We start from the raw sequence: 15,788 nt of genomic DNA on the forward strand, positions 1-15,788 counted from the left end.
ACTCTCCTGTCTGCCCTTGTCATTCCCATTCTAGAGCTGCTTGAAGCACTGTCTACTATCTTGTGGCTTCTATTTCTGCCTTGCTTACCGTGGAGTGCACTATACTTATCACTGTACATAGTGTACATATTGCTGTTCTAAATTGGTGAAGGATAATATAAGTCTAAACTTTTTCTGCTGTGTTTATTTTGCTCCCATTACATCCGGGATAACAGGCCATTTGGAATCCTGGGTTGTAATATGGGTAGCCTGTCCGAGAGCTGGAGCTGGACTTAGAGAAACGGTTGAGCTTAGGGTGAAGCTCGTAGCAGGAACATTGTGCAGCTTGCTGTCTGGCATTACATTAGCGTTGCCTACGCTTTACAAATTTTGCGTGTCAGTTACTTTGTTATGGTCAGCCTTGCTATTGTGTGATCGTTCAACAGCTAGCTACTAGCTTGTTCGGTGTGCTCGCTTCGCTACGGTCAATCTTCTAGAACAGTGTAGCTGTCTTGCATTGCTTTATAAATTTTGCGTGTCAGTTATTACTAGCCTGTTCGGTGTGGAGAATTTTGCAGTCAGCTTTGCTTGTATGCGTATTCTGCAATCGTACTGTGCATAGCTAAGCGTGTTCTGCAAATTAACGTGTTACGATGGGGTATTCTGCAATCGTACTGTGCATAGCGAATAACTTATGCCACCTAGACGAGTCAGACGTCTGGTGTCGGCATATACTTTGCATAACCTACTTAAATTGTCCCTACAGCGTTGTTGGCAAATTGCTCGTTCCATTGGCATTAAATACAAACGCACTCTCACAGCTGCGCAACTGCGTTCACTGATTGCTGACAAACTTATAGAAGAAGAGATGGCACATCAGACTCCTCCCTCTACGGGAGCTAGGGCAAAAACTACTGTTTTCGCAGGAGGATGATGATACACCTACGGAGCAAAATGGTCAGTATAGTGCAGCTGGGTTGTCTCAAGGTGAATCAGCGTCGTTGGCACTTGAGCTGGCAAAAATCAATCTTGAGCAAACTAGGGAACAGAGAGCATTTGCAAGGGAAGAATTTGATAGGGAAAGAGAGAGGAGGCAGTTTTCACATTCTGTAAATGATTTTAGTTTACAAAAAGCAGTACAGCTTGTTCCCCGCTTCAATGAGGCCGAACCAGAACAATTTTTCGAATGCTTCGAAAATCAGGCTCGAGCCTTGAGGTGGCCGGAACAGCATTGGGCATTGTTGGTTCATACAGCATTATTGGGTAAGGCACAGGAATTTACGTCAGTATTAAATGACGCTGAATTTTCTGATTATCAAGTAGTGAAGACCACTGTGTTGGGAGCATATACATGTATCCCAGCCAAATATAAAAAAAAATTAAGCTGGGCAGACTACAGCTTGGTCAATCCCTAGTGGACTTTGTGAGACAGCAAACCAAAGCTTTTACCAGCTGGTATAAAGCAAGTGGTGTCTCTACCTTTGAGGAGCTGGTACAGCTTATTCTGGTTGATAACCTGCTGGAGTCTGTGGGACCAGAGGTTCGAGTCTTTCTGCAGGATCGTGACTTAACCACTTCATTGGAGGCAGCCAGGTTGGCTGATACCTTCGAAACTAACCGCTCCTTGTCCGAGCGGTCCCGTCTCTTTTCAACAGCCTGGCATGAGCAGAGATCGTCAACCTTGGAGAATGAAGTGCCAGCCGGAGGGAGAACGTCTACGTCAGCCAACTAAGTCACCTGGTGAGCTACGCTTCTCAACTTATGGTCCACCTGCGGAGAGGCAAACTACTCATGGTGCATCTCGACAACAGTATCCAGAGAGACACCAGCCAGAACGACACCATTTGCAACGTCAGCAGGGAGTAAAGGGCAAGCCTGTCGTCTGCTTCCTGTGTAATAATGTAGGTCACATCCGTCCCAACTGCCTCCATAAACCCCAACCCATTGGGAAAATCTCTAATATCCCTAGTAACATGTCCCCTAGAGAAGTAGAAAAAGGTATGGCCCCTTCAGGGAAACTCAGAAACAACTAAAGTAAAGACCTTTAGAGATACTGGAGGATATTGCTCACTTGTAAGAGAAGGAATATTACCCCTTTCAGAGAACACTTCCTTGAATTCCTCTGTTTTATTAGAAGCATTTGGAGGAGCTATATATTCTGTACCTTTGCATAAAATTTATGTACAGTGCAAATATTACACTGGGTACTTGACTGTAGGTGTCTCAAAAGGATTCCCCATGAAAGATGCCATGTTATTACTGGGTAATAACATTACTACTGTTAGCGCATGTCCTGAACTTATAATGAGTAATTCTTCTCCGGTGTTGGCCATAACTCGGGCTATATCCCAAGGGTTGTCTGGAGAGAATGTTGACCAATCCTTGGACGACTCCGATCTCGGAATAGCCACGTTGTTTTGTGAGGCACACCGGCCGGAGCCTCGTAAATCAAGTGAACAGACCCCGATCAAGCCTTCCTATTCCCAGGTTGAAGGATTGCCAGATATCTCTGTTTCCATGCCCGAGGGACTGTCCTTCCGGGAGGAACAACGAAAAGACCCTTCTTAAAAATTCGCTTTTCAGGCAGCCATGGGTAAATCCTCTTTGGGTCACCCGGTCAAGTATGAAGTTAAAAACGATTATTTGATCTGCACTGAGACTGGTAAGGAGATAGAGGGCCGGCAATTGTATGACAGGTTAGTGGTTCCAACCAAGTTTAGACCTCAAATATTAAATATAGCTCATAACACTTCATTAGGAGGTCACTTAGGAATTACTAAAACCTTGTATAGAATCACAAAAGAATTTTATTGGCCAAAATTAAAGAAAGATGTGAAGAATCATATTAGGTGTTGCCGAGAATGTCAGAAAGTAGGGAAACCTGGACATTCCATTAAACCTGCACCTCTCCAACCTATACCTGTTGATGGAGAACCTTTTGCAGATTTAATTATAGATTGTGTAGGTCCACTACCTAGGTCAAAGTCTGGAAATCAATATTTATTTACGATTATGGATAAAGTAACCAGATACCCTGAAGCAATTCCCATGCGTAGTATTAATACTGAAGCTATTCTCAAAGCTTTAACAAAATTCATTTCTTGTTTTGGCATTCCTAAAACTATTCAAAGTGATCAAGGTACTAACTTCACTGCCAAAGCATTTAGGGAAGCATTAACTAGGCTAGGGATAATCCACAACTTATCAACTGCGTATCATCCTCAGTCCCAAGGCGCCTTGGAAAGATTCCATCAGACGTTAAAAACTATGATGAGAACTTTTTGCATGCACTTTCCTACAGACTGGGATGAATCACTACCTTTGTTGCTGTTCTCAGTACGAGAGACGGTGCAAGAGTCTACAGGGTATAGTCCGTTTGAGCTGATCTTTGGGCACAATGTACGAGGTCCTCTTCGGGTGCTCAAAGAAGGATGGATGGGAGAAGACGTTAGCTCAACACTCTACAACCCGTCTTCAAGGTTGCAGGTGGCACGTCAGTTAGCCAAGGCTAACCTAAAGACAGCTCAAAGTAAGATGAAACAGAGGTATGACAGAAGTGCACAATTCCGCTCCTTCCATCCAGGAGACAAGGTGTTGGTGCAGGAACCTATACCTGGCCACACCTTGAAAGCTAGATTTATGGGACCTATGCAGATTGTAAATAGATTAACTGATGTAAATTATGTGGTAGCTCCCATTGATAAGACCTCAAAAACTAAAACTTACCACATTAATCAATTAAAATTTTTTCATACACCAGATAAAGTCCCAGTAATGACTCTGTCCTCTACCTCTGAGGACGACTCTGATTCTTTGCACTCCATCTTTGAAATTAATATTAAACTTTCAAATTCTGTCCTCCTCAAGAATCCTAGCCCTTTAATGGAGGGACTATCTGAAACGCAAGCAACAAATTTAACGGAGCTTCTACAGTCATATCCTAATATTTTTTCGGATGTGCCAAAAAAATGTACGTTAGGTTATCATGATGTAGATGTGGGAAACTCTAAACCAATTAAATTCTCCCCTACAGAGCTAATCCTGAAAAGTAGAGGCTACTTCAACAGGAAGTAGAATTTTTGTTAAAGCATGGTTTAGTGTAGGAGTCATCTAGTCCATGGGCTTCACCGTGCATCCTTGTGAAGAAGGCTGATGGAGGGTTCCGTATGTGTACAGACTACCGTAAGGTGAATGAGGTCACAATTACAGATGCTTACCCTCTTCCTCGTCTGGATGACGTAATTGACTTTGTGGGTAAGGCTACTTTTGTGTCCAAGTTAGATCTCCTTAAAGGCTACTATCAGGTACCTTTGACGGATAAGGCGAAGGAAATCTCTGCCTTCATAATTCCAGGAGGTCATTGTCAATACACAGTTACTCCCTTCGGAATGAAAAATTCCCCCTCTTCATTCCAGAAACTTATCCATCAGGCTATTTTTTTTTTTTTATATTTTATTGAAAAACGCAATACATAGTTATACATGTAGACAATGTAAGCAATGAAACGTATCCATTATATATAACAAAAGAAAACTCCACATTCCCTACCGTAGCACTAAACTTATACATAAGAACTAAACTAAGACAGCCCACAGCTTCATATACAGGTGGGTTTATTACATCCAAAATTGCAGCCATAAACACAATATGCAATATAACCCAAAGAATGTCACAGGTATTGACATTTTACATAAAATTGTATGTACGAAGACATTCTCAATTATCCAAAAATTCTTTACACACTTATTATTGTTGTATATTAAACTTCATATCAATACATAATACGTAACACCTCAATAATTACGAAACAAATAAAGGTTAGAAAATAATCTCCAAACCTCACCACAGAAAAACTAAACACAGTACAATATAACAAATGATTCATCCCACCTCACTTCCATACACTACATTCATCCCACAAGCGAACAAACACTACATCATCCTACAAGCGAACTTACACAATCACGTATATTTAGTAATATTTTTCAAATATAATGTCCAGTTTTAAGTAACAAACTTCTTCTACTATATAATGAAATATACATAGTCATTACTATTAAACATTAACTTAAACGAGACTATATTCTTATTCAACAGACCGCAGCAGTTCTTGCCTCACCATCCTAACCCTACTTGACACATTGTACATCAACACGTCCTTATATACCCAACACTCGTCATTAATATTCATTGAACTTCACCAAATACCAATATACAACCCATACTGAGTACATGAAATTCTCTCTTACATCCTGCTATATACACTTGATGTATGATAAAAATCACACACATTACATTATCTCATTATTAGCAGTACATTTGGTACACAGACATATTTATCACGCCCGCATGTCCTTTGCTTTAATACAACCACCAATCCTGATAATACATTACAACATATTCCAAATTTAACTTATCCATAACATACATCAGTATACCATTCTGAGTATGACAGTATACTTTTCACATGCACACAAATATTGCTCATTTCCATAACCATATAAAAAACGTAACTTTTCCCTTACAAACCACCACAAACTTACTTAAAACACACTCCACAACTACGCTGCCATTTCACACCATATCACGGAACTCCTCATACATTCCCAAATTCTGAGACGAGCCCGATGCAACCCCTGAAAATCCGAACACATCCCCCCCCCTTTTTTTTTTTCCCTACTCACGCCAACAAACCTCTGACATTCATACTTCGATATCCTTCAGGAAAAACCCTTTCCCATCTATTTCCATATATCCCCCTATTACGACTAAGTGTTTTGTACATTGTTGCAGCCAATACCTTCTTTCGCACCATCCAATCCCCATTACCCCTCATGGCCCATGATACAAAAACAAAATCAGTTATGATGTACACCAAAGCACGCTGCACAGACTCTTCCACACCTCCCACATCTAAACTCAATGCCCTTAATACCGATATCCCTCCCCCACCCACCCTCCTCAAAATCCCACCCATCCACTCCCGTATACACTCCAAATTTTTACAAAAATATACTACATGAAAAGCTGTCTCCCTATCCCCACACACCCTACATACGTCCTCCACCATCAACCCTCTCTCCCGAAGCACCACACCAGACGGCAGTATTCCATGAAGGAAACGAAACATTACCTCTCTCACTCTTGGTCTGATGCGCACCAACCGCAACCTTACCCAAATGTCTCCCCATGCATACATTGGGTATATGCCCTCAACATTTGCAATCACCCTCACCCCTACAGCACGCTCCAGCACACCTACCCGTATCCTAGACGGATTTCTAACATACAATAAAGCTCGCAGCACATCCTCACACTCTCTCATCTCTGATCCTACCCACCACCTGCGTGCCTCCTCATATAATGCTTGCACGCCCTTCCCCACACGACCTTCCACTCGGAGAACCCGCCTCTTCAAATATATACACTTAACCCTTAATCTTATATCTATTAAACCCAATCCACCTTTGTCGACCGGTAGCATAACAACACTTCTACCCAACCAATCACACCCAGAACCCCATATATATCGAAAAACCTTTTTTAGCATTCTATTAATGTCCGGTCCTGCCAACGGATATACTGCTGCCACATGCCAGACCATACTATATAACATCACATTCACCACTATTACACGTTGATGTATCGTCAAATGCAAGGGTCTCAAAACATTTAACCTACCCACCAACCTATCCACTGCCCTCCCAGAATTAAGCATCCGTGCCTCCCCGGCATTTCCCATATAAATTATCCCACACACCTTTAGTCTATCCACCACACACCAACGCACAGCTGTGTCCCATCGCGCCCTCCCTACCCAATTCCCTAAGACCAATAATTTCGATTTCTCCACATTCACTTTTAAACCTGTAACACCTTCAAAACCACCAATTACATCCTCCACCTCATGTAAACTTTCCTCCCTGCTCATTAGAATTGTTGTATCATCCACATACCCTATTATTCCCATCCCACCATTCTCCACACCACGTACCTCCCCTAAACATCGCCCCACTGCCCTATAAAAAGGGTCCTGTATACAAGCAAACAACAGTTGAGACAGAGGACAACCCTGCCTTATGCCTCTACCCATTGAAACCCACTCACCCAATTTCCCATTCACCTGCACACGTACACCTACCCTATTATACAAAGTCTCAATCCAACGTACCATCTCTTCCCCAAAACCCTGCCTCCGTAAGATATGCCACAGTGCCTTTCGTTCTACGCAATCATACGCAGCCTGCCAGTCCAATGCTAAGACACCTCCCCCCCTTTCATTCTCCCCCTCCATACTTTCCACAAAATCTTTTATTATTCCATGTCCCTCATACATCGTCCTTCCAGGCACCCCATACTGACCTCTCGCAACAACTCTATCTATCACGCACTTCAGCCTGTTCCCCAAGATTTTTGCGAATATCTTATAATCAGCACATAACAACGACAACGCCCTGTAGTTCTGCACTGTAGTAGGGCCTTCCCCTTTTGGAATCAATACTACTACTGCAGTACGCTGCAACTCGCCCATCCTCCCCTCACTTTTCATCACATTCATCAGGTTCACTAAAAAATCCTTCAACACACTCCAATTCTTCACATAGAATTCACAAGGTAACCCATCTATACCTGGCGCTTTACCTCTCGCCATATTCTCCAAAGCTCTCCATACCTCCCCCTCTTCAATATCCCCACCCAATGCCATACGATCACTTCCACTCAGCACACAAGATACATTCTCTCCCAATCTCTCTAAATCCTCACCGTTCACTCCTACACTCCTCAAATATTTTCCAAACCAACTATCCATAAAACCACTCATACCCTCAGTAGTCCTCAACTCCTGACCCTTCGTATACCCACCTAAGTCCTCGTGTACTACCAGCTTATCAATTTCCATTGCCAACCTGCGTCTCCGCTGACCCCGTAACACACAGGCTGACGGCCTGTCACCCCAAATCGCCTCCTCTAACCCACCTTGCACCCTCGCCTCATCAAATCTCTCATTGTGCATATCCCTTATCTGCCACTTTAATGCTTCAATTTCCTCCATTGGATACACACCTGTCACAGCACCCCTCTGATAACAACCCTGCAACCGCCCCTCTAAATACTGTTGAAGCCCAAATGTCATCCATGCCTCATTCTTTCCCCTTCGCACATAGTATTGCCTGATCCTCGTCTTTGCAACCCCATCCCACCACCCCAATAAATCGCTTGCACTCTTACCCCCACCCCATAAGTCCTCCCACAAACTTTCAAAATCCCCTCCCTCCACCCCCTCACCCAGTAGTCGTACATTCAGCTTCCAGTACCCCAAATATCTCTTAGGCAAACCGTCCCAATTTAAATCAGCATAAACCGCCCTATGATCTGAATAAACGACATTCACCGTCTGCACCCGCGTCACCCTCACTCCCCTTGTCACATACAACCTATCTAATCGTGCAGCATATCCCTTTCTATGAAAAGTGTGCTCTATCTCGCAATCCCCTCCATCAACTATATCCCTCAATCCCACACCTCTCAATAGATCCCCTAAACCTGCCAAAAAACACCCTGCCCCTCTCGGTTCCACATCCTTCCTGCGCACCACACAGTTCCAGTCGCCACCAACTATTGTCACAGACGGTAATGACCGCAAATAATATACCAATACGTTATTCACAAATTCATTCTTTACCCTTACATCATTCTCAGCCGGCACATACACACAAATGACTGCCATCCGCTCACCTCTCCACCACCCATCTATTCTTAACACACGACCCCCCCCCCCTTCACTCCTAAGAACAACAAACGGGCTCGTCTCTCGGATCAGGATTCCCACCCCCCCCTTCATTCGCTCCGAATACATCACAAACACTCTGTACCCATCCACCTCCAATTCCTTTCCCAACTTGAAATTATGTTCCTGCACAAAAACAATGTCTATAGCATAACGTCTTAAAAATCCCTTTACCCACAGACGCTTCTCACTCGCACACAATCCATTAATATTCACTGTCATGCACCGGAAACCTACTTATGTGATTTCACCCTCTGCCCCTTTTCACCTTTCACTGACACGCTTTCAGTGTGTCTGCTGCGTCCACTTTTCTCTCCACTGCCCACTGGTGGCTTCCCCTTATCCAACACCTGATCAGGCGTACCTTTAGTGCTCCCACGCACCACATCAACCCATGGCTTTTTCCCCGGTCTCTGTGCCGGGGTCAAAACATCATCAGAGTCAGAATATGTCGCCGCCCTCTTACGGTTGACACACTCTGCATCCATTTCCAACTCACTGGATGCCTCCCTGTGAATCTCAGCAGTCACCTCAATTACTTCCACCACTCCTGGCGAGTCATCTGCCATGTTCGCCAATCTTCCAAGTTGCTCATCTTCAATCTGAACATTACTCCTCACCATGCTTAAGTTATCCTCAGCAACTTGCTTCTCAAAGGATTTTTCCTGCACGTTCACCAGTAGGCCTTCCTCTACCCGCACGTCACCAATCTGCACAGTCTTCCCGTTCTCCATGGCAGATGCCTCACTTCCCACCAACTGTGACAGTGATGGGCTGGTACCCACCAGTGGCAGCTCACGCTCCACTTCCTCACTCCAGGAAGTGCCACTTCTATGTACAGGTGCCTCATCAGCATGACCCACCTCTGGTTCTGGCTCTTTCACCTTCTCACTACCTAGGTCCTTTCTCCGCTGCCATCTCCCACACTGGGCCGCCATATGGTCATATGCACCACATAACCTACACGTCTTCTGCTGCCCAGCGTAGTACACCATTACCTGTGTCCTAAATGCGTCCAGTATGACGTAAGACGGGATGGCATGCCTCAACTCCATCTTGATCGTGAACGTACCATCCGGCTTGCCGGCATACGCCCCATCCGTCCATTTACCAGCCATAGCCAGGTGTACAGGTCCATACTGTTCAAAAACATACCGCAGATCATTCTCGTCCGCCTCAAATGGCACATTTCGGATTTTCACCCATGTGTAATGCTTCGACACGTCGATTAGGCGAACACGTATCGCTGAATTAACATCCACGCTCCTGTCCTGGTACTTGTCAACCAGCCGTTCATACACTCCAGCTGAACTTAGCTTGACGAAAATACGATAGGCACCATTTAGTGCCACACCATACAGTTCTTGATCCGCAACACCATAGGTGTCACGGATAATTTGCGGTAAAAGCACTTGTGCAGACTGAGGCGTTATTGCACCACGCAATAATTCAATGCACACTGTGTGCAAACGCCTTCTCACAGACTGCGCCATGTTGTGAAAATATGTCTTCTCCAATGGCCAGCAGAGGGCAGTAGTCACACGTCCGCACTCTGCGCAGGTCAAGCGGCGAATGGGATCATCAGGCTATTAACGGACTTGAAGGCACGGCAGCATACCTAGATGATATTGTTGTGGTGTCTGATACTTGGGATCAACACCTACTTAGACTTAAGGCTCTTTTTGAGACCTTTAAGAGTTCCCATTTAACAGTTAATTTATCTAAATCTTCCTTTGGCCAGGCCACTGTCACTTTTCTAGGCCATGAAGTAGGTAGTGGTAAAGTAGCACCTAAACTTGCTAAAGTTCTTGCTATTAAAGATTATCCAGTTCCTCATGATAGGAAATCTCTTCAACGTTTCCTAGGCATGATAGGATTTTACAGAAGATTCTGTAAGAATTTCTCAGATATTGTAGCCCCTCGTTACAACATCTGCTATGTTAGTGTCGTTACAAATGCTGTGTTAGTGTCATTACAACATCTGCTATGCTAGTATCGTTACAACATCTGCTATGTTAGTGTCTGTGGCATGCAAAGAGTACGTAACCTTTATTCGGCGCATGTACGCACCCTCATTTACAGGCTATCTCCCCAAACCAGCGAACCAGGTTGCTAAGAGTTGATGATGGGGCCCCATCGTTCAACTAGTGACCAGGTTCTAGCCAATAAGAAGATGGTTTTGGCAATCGCAGAGGTTATGTGGGTACCACTCTCCTGTCTGCCATTGTCATTCCCATTCTAGAGCTGGTTGAAGCACGGTCTGCTATCTTGTGGCTTCTATTTCTGCCTTGCTTACCGTGGAGTGCACTATACTTATCACTGTACATAGTGTACATATTGCTGTTCTAAATTGGTGAAGGATATGTCTAAACTTTTTCTGTTGTTTATTTTGTTCCCATTACATCCGGGATAACAGGCCATTTGGAATCCTGGGTTGTAATAGTGTCGTTACAACATTGCTGTGTTAGTTTCGTTACAATATTTGTTGTTAGTTTTGTTACATCTGCTGTTACTTTCGTCACAACATGTGCTATGTTAGTGTCGTTACAACATCTGCTATGTTAGTGTCATTACAGCATCTGCTATGTTAGTGTCGTTACACCATCTGCTATGTTTGTGTCGTTACAACATCTGCTGTGTTTGTGTCGTTACAACATCTGTTATATTAGTGTCGTTACAACATCTATGTTAGTGTCGTTACAACATCTGCTATGTTAGTGTTACAACATCTATGTTAGTGTTGTTACAACATCTGCTATGTTAGTGTTACACCATCTGTGTTAGTGTCATTACAACACCTGCTATATTAGTGTCGTTACAACATCTGCTGTGTTAGTGTCGTTACAACATCTGCTGTGTTAGTGTCGTTACAACATCTGCTATGTTAGTGTCGTTACATCTGCTATGTTAGTGTCGTTACATCTGCTATGTCATTGTTACACCATTTGTGTTAGTGTCATTACAACATATGCTATGTTATTGTCGTTACAACATCTGCTATGTTAGCGTCGTTACAACATCTGTGTTAGTGTTGTTACAACATCTGCTGTGTTAGTGTTACATTTGCTGTGCTAGTGTTACAACATCTGCTGTGTTAGTTTTACAACATCTGCTGTGTTAGTGTTACAACATCTGCTGTGTTATTTTAATTACAATATCTGTGTTTATTTTTCTTCTCAGAAATTTCACGGGAGAATTGAATGTTTAATAAGGCAGGTTCAGTTGATAGATTTAAAAAAGCAGTAATTAAAACTGGAATTAGTTAAGATCTTTAAAAGGAATACATCTGATAGAGAATAACATAAGAACATAAGAAAGAAGGAACACTGCAACAGACCTACTGGCCTATGCGAGGCAAGTCGAATTCTCCCACCAGCTTATGGCAATGCATTGACCTAGTCAGGTCAGTCACGTCACTTAAGGGAGAAGCACGGCAACCAACCTAGTAGCACAAGCTAGTCAGGTCAAACTCGCCCCACCTACACCCACTCATGTATTTATCCAAGCTATTTTTAAAACTACACAAGGTCTTAGCTTCTATGACGGTACTCGGGAGTTTGTTCCACTCATCCACAATTATGTTACCAAACCAGTGCTTTCCTATATTCTTCCTGAACCTGAATTTTTCCAATTTAAAACCAATGCTGCGAGTCCTGTCTGTTAGATATTTTTAGCACGTTATTTACATCCCCTTTATTAATTCCTGTTTTCCATTTGTACACCTCAATCATATCCCCCCTAATTCTACGCCTTTCGAGAGATTGCAATTTCAGGGTCCTCAGTCTATCCTCATAAGGAAGATTTCTGATACATGGGATCAACTTTGTCATCCTCCTTTGTATGTTTTCCAGAGCATTTATATTCATTCTGTAATACGGTGATCAAAACTGCGCAGCATAATCTAAATGAGGCCTAACCAAGGATATATAGAGTTGAAGAACAGCCTGAGGACTTCCATTATTTATATTTCTTGCTATGAAGCCAAGGATTTTGTTAGCTTTATTGCAAACACTTATGCATTGTTGTCTTGGTTTCAGATTACTGCTAACCAGAACTCCTAAATCTTTTTCGCAATCCGTAATATTAAGATCTACATTATTTAGTTTATATGTGGCATGGTTATTTTCCTGTCCAACATTTAGAACTTTGCATTTGTCTATATTAAACTGCATCTGCCACTTCTCCGACCACTGCATCAGTCTATTCAAATCATCCGGGAGTGCTCTGTCCTCATTAGAATGCATTGGACGGCCTATTTTGGTGTCATCAGCAAATTTGCTTATGTCGCTGTTTATTCCCTCATCTATGTTGTTTATGTAGACTGTGAACAACAAGGGGCCCAACACCGACCCCTGTGAAACACCGCTTGTGATATGCCCCCGTTCTGATTTCTCCCCATTTATGCACACTCTGCTTCCTATTTGTCAACCATTCCTCTACCCAGGAAAAATTTTCTCCTCCTATAGCGTGTGCCTTAAGTTTTCTCAACAGCCTCTGATGTGGAACTCTATCGAAAGCCTTACTGAAGTCCATATACACAATATCATATTCATTACCATGATCTTCCTCCTTAAATACCTTATTGAAGAAAATTAGTAAATTCGTAAGACAGTAACGTTCGTTTGTAAAACCGTGCTGAGATTTATTATTCAATTTATGCCTTTTCAATTTATGGTGCTCTGGTGGCCTGGTGGTTAACGCTCTCGCTTCACACGGTGAGGGCCTGGGTTCGATTCCCAGCCAGAGTAGAAACATTGGACGTGTTTCTTTCCACCTGTTGTCTCTGTTCCCCATCAGTAAAATGGGTACCTGGGTGTTAGTCGACTGGTGTGGGTCGCATCCTGGGACACTGACCTAAGGAGGCCTGGTCACAGACCGGGCCGCGGGGGCGTTGACCCCCGGAACTCTCTCCAGGTAAACTCCAGGTTTCAAGATGTCTACGAATTGCTTCGACATTTATTGATTCCATAAATTTACCAACTATGGAGGTAAGGCTTATTAATCAATAGTTCGAAGCCAAGGACATGTCACCTGCCTTGAAAATAGGCATTATATTTGCCATTTTCCAATTATCAGGCACTATGCCAGTTTGTAGTGATATGTTAAAAAGATTAGCCAAAGGTTTGCTAAGTTCCTCTTTACATTCCTTTAACACCCATGCAAACAGTTCATCAGAACCTGGGGATTTGTTAGGTTTTAAGTCTCTATTTGTGTGAGGACCATGTCACTAGTTACTGTAATCGTGCATAGTTTATTATCGTCCTGTTCTACATAATTTATTATTCCTGAAATTTCGCTAGTATCTTCCTGAGTAAAAACTGAGAGGAAGTATTGAAAAGTTCACATATTTCCTTATGACTGTCAGTGATATGACCTGAGTTACTCTTAAGTGGGCCAATCTTGTCCCTAATCTTACTTCTGTATACCTGAAAGAACCTTTCGGGTTAGTCTTCGAATCCCATGTGACTTTAGCCTCATAATCCCTTTTTGCTTTTCTTATTCCTTTTTTTTTATTTCTCTCTTTAATTGAATATATTGATTTCTTAACCGGCCTTTCCCTCTTTTGATACGCATATATTTGCCTTTCTTTTGACTAATGAAATGTTTTAATCTATTGTTTATCTATTTGGGATCATTTTTGTTCGATCTGATTGCCCTACTGGGGACAAAAGTCGTCTGGGCAGCCAGCACAATGCTCTGAAATGTCATATTGGCAACCAACTCTACCTACCTGACATATAGTAAGGTTATCCCAATTTAGCCCACCCAGGTAATTTCTCATACGCATGAAGTCGGTCAAGCGAAAATCTAGGACAGCAAACAAAACAAAACTTTGCGATTTATTTCCTTGATCTCTATACCATAATTTGACTATTAACCTGACGTATACTTACCTCTGCCCTTTCTTCCTCCCCAGGAATCCCCACACGAACTGATACCATCGAGGGTTGTGTGTGTCTGCCAGTTAACCAGGTGTGTCCCTCACAGCCGGGGGCTCCACCGATCAGTCAACCAGTAGTAGGAGGAGGAGGAGGAGGAGGAGGAGGACACTCTGGGGCAGGCATCATCGATATCCGCATTGTTAACTTGGTAAGGGACGAGTTTTTGTTTTCAAGATTACACAAGACAGTATGTGGTTCCCCTAATATATTATATATATATATATTATATATATATATATATATATATATATATATATATATATACATATGTATATATATATATAAGTAGTGAAAATTTCCACTGAGCGAGGAACTTCCGGTTTAGGCCTTCCACGGAGCGAGGAACTTCCGGTTTGGGCCTTCCACTGAGCGAGGACTTCCGGTTTAGGCCTTCCACTGAGCGAGGTATCCGGTCTAGGACCAGCAGCTGGAGGGTCACCTTTTCACACCTAGGTGTTACTTCCGGTTTTGACCATGACCTCGCCCTCGAGACTACCTCACCCTTGACCCCCCAACCAATACCCCCGCCCACGACCCCCCCTTCGCGACCCCGCCGTCGCGCCGCGCCCCAGCCCGCGCGCCCGCCGGCGCCCTTCGCGACCCCCGCCCGCGCGCCCGCCCGCACGCCCCGCCCCGCCCACGCGCCCGCCCGCGCCCTTCGCGACCCCCGCCCGCGCCTTCTGCTGCGCCTTCTGCAGCGTCGTCCGGATCGCCCCCGCGCCTCGAATTTTTTTCCGATTTTTTTCGAATTTTTTTTGAATTTCATTTTCTTGTGCTCTCCATCTCCTCAGATCAAATTTTTGAGGTTCCCCCTCTCACTTTCACCCCCATCCCAAAATTTCTCGATATTACCAAGTTTTTGGATTCCCCCCTATGGGGGTTTCGAAAGTTTCCATCTCCTCGGATCAAGTTTTTTTTTTTGGATTCTTCCCTATGGGGTTTTCGAAATTCTTATGATCTCATCTGATCCCCCTCCCACTTTCACCCCCACCCCAAAATTTCTCGACAATACCATGACTCCATCTCCTTGGATCAAATTTTTGGATTACCCCTCTCACTTTCACTCCCACCCCAAAATT

General features: G+C 43.5%; 1 protein-coding gene across 2 annotated transcripts in view; it reads left to right on the forward strand.

Moving 5' to 3' along the window:
• Positions 1-15,788, forward strand: part of LOC128696794 (phenoloxidase-activating factor 2) — a 153,721-nt gene that overhangs the window by 79,446 nt on the left and 58,487 nt on the right. For both annotated transcript variants that reach the window (XM_070096006.1, XM_070096005.1), the window contains exon 3: positions 14,685-14,857. In XM_070096006.1, coding sequence (XP_069952107.1) covers positions 14,685-14,857 — 173 coding nt within the window. The remainder of the gene's footprint in view (positions 1-14,684; positions 14,858-15,788) is intronic.

This window comes from Cherax quadricarinatus, chromosome 52 (genome assembly GCF_038502225.1).
Source record: "Cherax quadricarinatus isolate ZL_2023a chromosome 52, ASM3850222v1, whole genome shotgun sequence".
Lineage (NCBI taxonomy): Eukaryota > Metazoa > Arthropoda > Malacostraca > Decapoda > Parastacidae > Cherax > Cherax quadricarinatus.